Source organism: Triticum urartu, chromosome 1A (genome assembly GCF_056163025.1).
Source record: "Triticum urartu cultivar PI428250 chromosome 1A, HENAU_Tu73, whole genome shotgun sequence".
NCBI lineage: Eukaryota > Viridiplantae > Streptophyta > Magnoliopsida > Poales > Poaceae > Triticum > Triticum urartu.
Window position 1 is genome coordinate 463,647,417 of NC_141873.1, and position 6,355 is coordinate 463,653,771.

Sequence of the window (6,355 nt, forward strand, 5' to 3'; positions counted from 1 at the left end):
TTTGAACACTTTTTGAATACATGGTAACATTTCCCAAATACAAATTTTACATTTTTTTACTGGCAATAAATATTTTTATTAAACTAAGGGAACATTTTATTACATTTTTAGTTAAAATAAAGAAATTTAAACATGTAAATATTTTCTGAGCCTCTTGGATGTTAAAGGAAATAGAAGATCCATCAGCCTGTCCAAATAAGGTTTTTATAAAAAACAGTGATGTATTTGAGAAAATTCTCTTCTCCCTCAACAATCGCTTCTTCTTGCTCTAAGGGAGACAATTTTTTAGTCAACTTCACTGAAACATCAAACTCCAAGGAGACAACACCACAGAGCAGAAGGCGGAGAACATCTGCATTCAGTAGCGCATTTTTTTAGTGGAGACCAGCACATAAATACAGCTGTTACAATGTACAGGTCAAATTCTACAGAAACAATAATCTATTCTGCATAACCACTAACTGAACTAATATATGTACACAAAGCTGAAATGGCTACAAAATTTCCTGGCCCTCCTTTGAGGCGCTCCAACCAAATTCACTCCTGGCTCCTGGCAGATCATTTGGTAGAAGCAGCAATAGCTAATGAGGAAACTGCCCCAGTGTTTGTTCAGAATCATCTGCAATCATTTCTGGATTACGTAGTTCGGTACAATGGTATTGTGATTGGCATATCTTATTACCATTGACTCCTGAGATCATCTCTTCTCATTGTACAGACCATCATTCAGAAGCAAAGGGCGAAGACCTTGAAATCAGGCTATACCACTGTCAGGAACCCTTACATTCTCATAACCTTTCAGTGTCTCTTGAGTAAAAGACTCCAACGCTTCAAATATTGGAGCCAGGCCTGCTTTCAGGTCAGTTGCACTTGACTCTTGGATTTCTCTCACAGTCTCCTCATGCCTAGCTCTCTGCTCATCCAATCTTGTGTGCAATGCATCCAGAGCTACCATGCGGCTATTGACCGCCCTGCCATTGTCGCCGTCGGGTAAAACCGCCTTACCAGCTTTAGGATGCCCAGGCAAGGCTTGATCCTTTTGGTGAGATTTGAGCCTCTTTGAGAAGTCTCTAGATAAATAGTCGGCTTTCATCTTCTGCTGCTGCGCTTCGTCCTGTCGCTCCCATAATATGTGCACATTAACAGCAAAAGCCTCCATCGCATCCACGACAGCGCCTTCTGGTATCCTTTTCATGGTCTGACACCAATCATTTGCTGTGATGAACACACCAGGGGCTCCAAGTCTACCAGGAGAGAACGGCGCGATGCCGTCGGATGTTTCCTCCTTTTCCTGAGGAAGCCATTTGAGTAACCAGCCATTGAGGGTTTCGATATACGCCTTTTGTGATATGATCCAATTTCTGAAACAGGAACACCAGTTCAGAAGTTCCATTTCTAGTTCTAGTGTAACCTTGGATGTTTCTCTTTCAGGTCCATTCTTGGGGATAAGAATATGAGATTTAGTTTCAAGTATGGAATGAAATTGCTTCCTGTGGCACTCAAGAATGAATTTCCACATTCTAACATGCCTGCACCATAATGACAACAGTTTATGGTCAGTCCGCTGAAAAATCTTATCTTGCAATATAGTAGGAGATCAAGAATCTTTGCAAGATATAAATGAGCAAAAAATACTGTTTGAGACAATAGCTATGTGCCAGGGAATCTTTTGTTTTATTAAAGCAAGTCACATAAGAGGCCAAGGCCATATCTGTTTACATGACAAGTGCCCTGCTCAATACAAAACAGGATAACCAAACTTTAGGATGTCCTAACTGAAGCTTAATTTAGTGGCGCAATCAGAAATTTATCCAATTAAACTGTGATTATAAACACATCCTAAAAGTAGCTGATCATAGGTAATGTTGCGATGGTTCTCATGAAAAAAAAACTGTATTCAAACTGTTGCAACATCCAGTGCTAATAATTCAAATATTGGACATGATATCAACACATTGTAGCATGGTTTAAACAAGGGCAACAATGTTCCTTATGACTGCAAAAATAAAAAAAGTAGTGAATGTCATCCTAACAATTTCACAGAAATAATAAATGCTTGGAATTTCAACCATTTCAAGATCAACTCAATAGGATAAAAAAGTTGAACTAGACTTCACATACCCCTGAATGAGCTTAACGAGGTGTGGATGTAGCTCATCATCCCGTAGTATGTGGATTCTCCTAGAAATAACTTTGGCTGATCTCATTGCAATATTGATTCTGGTGAGCAGTGTCCTTATAGAGGCACGTGTGGAATCAATTTTATACGGTTCTGCACCACTCTCATCCAACTCTTTAAGGCGCTTCCATTCTTTGTCATATGTAATCCTCAACTTTTCTTCCTCCTAACAAAATTCAAGGAAAAATGCTAATGAGATACTTGCAAAAAAACGCATGAAAAATGAAAAGCACCACTTCATAGATAAAGATAAAATTAATTTAACACCACTATGAGGCTCAATTTTGTGCATATGAGTCAACCAATGCATTTCAGAGCATACGAGCTCGACAGATGGAGAATATTACGTAGAGTTTGAGAGCACTATCAGGCTTTGAACTTCTGAGAGTTGATCATTATAGGAATCATGACAGCAGGAATAAAGGCACACTTTTTATGATGAAGAGTAGCATACCATGATCTCCTTATGAAGTCTTTTCTCCCACACATACAATCTGTCCATTATAGAAGACAGGGTATTAATTTCAACACCGCTGGTACCATCGATTCTTTTACTTGAATTCTGAGTTCTGCTGGATGAACCAATTGCTGATTGTTCCGCGTTCTTCACTGAAGGTTCAGAGAACAACAAGGCAAAGGTTCCTATCATCCGTGAAACTATCACTGCGTCAAGGTAATGGCCAAGTTAGTTAACCTATTAAGACATAGTATGATTGAAAAAGAGCAGGCAAGGTGAGGAAGAATTTCTTTCTGTGGACAGATCAATATGATCAGAAGAAAGATACACAATACCATATCTCATACATTATGTTATGTACTCCGATTAATAATTACTAGAAAATGCTATGTGCATCATAATGATGCAGAGGCCGGAGGTTTAATCTCCTTTTTGGAAAAAAAAATTCTCATATATGAACCTTAGGAAAAAAAATTAGTGCTAAGTTAATACAGGAGCATATTAGCTAAGTTGGCTTGAGTTTGCATAAGAATCTGATGCTGTTAGGAATTCAGAGTACACTTTCAGTGTCACAGCAATTGAACATGTATGTACAATCAATTGAAAAGAGAAGCGGGTATACTCACATTTCAAGATTCTACTCCGCGGTCTGTACCGAATGCTCCCGACCTCAAGGATCCTGGCAACATCATCTCCACAGGCGACGGCAGAGTTGAATTGCTCCTTTATCTCCTCCACAACCTCTGCAACATCCCTCGTCCCAAAGCTCGGCAGCGGCGGATTCTCACCGACCACCATGGATGAGTGCTCCTCTGAGCTTACCCTCTTCACCTTTGCCGGATCATCGCCAACCGGCGCTGCCGCTCCTCCTCCAGCATTGGCATTGTCACAGTCACAGCTACACACGCTCCCCTCCCCTGACTCGAGAACCGAAGCACTGAGGACGCTGTCAATCTCGCACTCGGTGTGCTCCATTGACACCTTCACCTTGGCACTGACATCCGCATTGTCGATCCGGTTCGACGCCGTGCTCTCCACCGCCTTCCTCGCCTTGAGCGACTCCCTCATCGACGACTCGTGTTCCGTCTCCTCCTCCAGCTCCGGGATCCCCTCCCGCTCCCTCACCTCGCTGGAGTTGGGGCTGCTGGAGAACGACCCGTCCGGAGCAAACCCCTTTTGGTTGTAGTGTGGAAGGTCCTGGTTGTAGGAGTCGAACGGGTTGAAGAAGTCCCACGGCGACGCTTCCGGCATCGGCATCGGCGGCGGCGGCGGCGGCGCCGGAGCCGCCGCCTCCCGGCCACGATGCTCCACCGGCTGGCCCCCCTCCGGCACGCCGTACATTGGGTTGTTGTACCCGTACTCGTACCCCATGTAGGAAGGCACATTGGTGGCGAAGTTGCTGTAGCCGTATGGTTCTTGGTACACCGTGTTCGCCGCCGCCGAACTGGCCTTCATGTAGTAGGCATTGGGAATTGCGACATCTGGGATTGGGAACGAAGAAGGGTAGGCGTCGTAGGAGGCCTGCGCCCATGGCATCTCGGGCCTGCCGTCCCACGGCATTTGGGGCATGCCGCCCCACGGCATCTCGGGCCTGCCATCCCAGGGCATGGCGGGCCTGCCCTGCCATGGCATGGCCGGCCTGGCCGCTGCAGGCTCTGGGATGTGACGCTGCTGGGGCACTCCAGTCGGCGGCGGGATCTTGCCGCGGGCGCCGTGCCCGTGGCCGGGGTCATCGCAGGCGCAGTCGTCGGCGGAGTCGGGATCAGAGTCGGAGGCGTCGGAGTGGAAGTGGAGGTGGGAGTGGCCGGAGTCGGTGTGCGGGGTGGAGCTGGAGGCGCTGGGCTTCTTGGGCTCGTCGTGGTCGGAGGGGGGCAGCGTGAGCACGGGCGACCCGGGCGGCGAGGCGGCGTGGTGCTCGTGCGCGAACCGCGCGAGCGCGTCGGCCACCCGCGGGAGCGCGCGGAAGTAGGCGGCGTGCGCGGCCGCGAGCGCGGCCCGGCGGTCCCCCGCCGCGAGCATCAGGTCGCGGCGCTCCCGGCAGAGCGCGGCCACGGGGGACACGTCCGCCGCGTCCAGCCGCGAGCTCCGGCACCCCATCCTGCCCTACGCCCTCGCCCGCGACGGCATTGCCCGCCCCCGACGCCGCCAACTCCGTGCCCCGCCCGCCGGAAAGAAAGAGGAGCCACGAAACAAGCGCGGGGGAGGGAGCAAAGGTGGCGTGGGCGCGTGAGCTAGCTAGCTAGTGTACTGAACACCGAGCTGCGCGCGCGCGCGACGCGAGCGTGGCACGGCGGGCACGGGCACGTGGAGGAGCTGCGACGAGGAACGTTTATTATTGAGCATGAGCATGAGCATGAGCAGGCTACTGACACTGGCAGTGGCGACGGGTTAAAGCAGATGCAACGCACTGCTCATTCGGTACAGCAGGGTGAGCGAAAAGACGCTTGCTCTTCGCTCACATCACCGGAAAGATGTCTCGGGGCTGCCGGAGGCGAGGGCTCGGGGAGGGGCCATGGAATCGCGGAGGAGCAGTGCCGATCCGATCGCCCGTGTATGGGTCGCCGAGGGAGAGAGAGAGATGGAGACGGGCCGGCGATCTGTTACCGCTGCGGTAAGTAAATTGACAGAACGCGTTTCGTTTCACCGTGGAACGACAGAGAGGAGAGGGCACGGGGTGGGTAGTGGGTAGGTAAGTTTCAGCGCAGCGGCAGTAACATCATTGCGTTGCGTCTCGCTCCCATTTCTGTGCGCGACGGTGACAGTAATATTTACTCGCTCTGCAGCCCCCGCAGTACACGCGTTAATTCTGTGCTCCGTGGCGAATCTGGCGTGATAATTACCCGATGCTCCTCCATCATGGCCATGTTTGCTCAAAAGATTTTACTAGCACGATTACATCCGGCGCCCGCTGCAGTACGGTGCGTTGGTCCTGTTTTAGATAAGAACCGCTTGCTCAATTAAGAGAAATAATACAGTAAGTTAAACCCTCGTCGTGCAGGGGCAAGGGCACGGCATTGATGGTCAAAGATTCCGCGCCACTGAACTGAACCCCTAAAAATTCTGAGCTCCCGCGCTTTGCCTCCCTCGCCCGCGCACGGCACGCGCGCACACATGACCACGCATCTCGATCCAACTACGAGAACTCCGGCCCGCTAAATCGGATCACGTGGGTCGCTGGAGCGCATCGAGGACGCCACGGCCACACCCCTCCACTGGAGCCTATTCTCAGTAAATCCAAGGGCTGGCACTGTTCTAGATTCTGCACCATTTACTGGAGACTAGAGCACGCACTCGTAACAACAAGTAGCTCTCCCTCTCTCTCGCCGTGCTTTCCCGTCTGGGCTAGTAGTAGCTTACCTAATCGATGGGGTGGCGATCTGAAAGGAGGCAGGGCAGAGGCAGGCACATGCATGGCACGCTAATCACTCATGGCGGAGAAGGAATCAACACATGGGGGACGGAGATAACGTTCAGTTTCCGGATCGTCGCTAGAGTCGGGATCGCCTGCGCAGTCGCATCTCATCATCACGCCGGGCCATTGCGGCTTCTGCAAGCTCCGTGCCTGTGCACAAGACTGGCTTAGCCGCTTGCATAATGCGATCCAGATCTGGGCCGGGCAGCAGGAACCGAACCACGGACGAGTTGGCGTCAGGCTGGTCGTGCTACTCCTACTGCTACAACAGTGCTAACCCGTAGAGTGATTTGGTTTGGTAGTAGCA

The 6,355-nt window shown here is 50.1% G+C and overlaps 1 protein-coding gene across 1 annotated transcript; it reads right to left on the reverse strand.

Moving 5' to 3' along the window:
- Positions 1-336: 336 nt before the first annotated feature.
- LOC125518678 (uncharacterized) lies at positions 337-5,249 on the reverse strand. The gene is made up of 4 exons (XM_048683506.2): positions 3,263-5,249; positions 2,634-2,842; positions 2,122-2,345; positions 337-1,529 (listed from the first exon to the last, which is right to left on the reverse strand). The coding sequence occupies exons 1-4, from the start codon at positions 4,731-4,733 to the stop codon at positions 755-757; spliced, it is 2,679 nt and encodes an 892-aa protein (XP_048539463.1). The 5' UTR covers positions 4,734-5,249; the 3' UTR covers positions 337-754.
- Between the last annotated feature and the right edge of the window lie 1,106 nt (positions 5,250-6,355).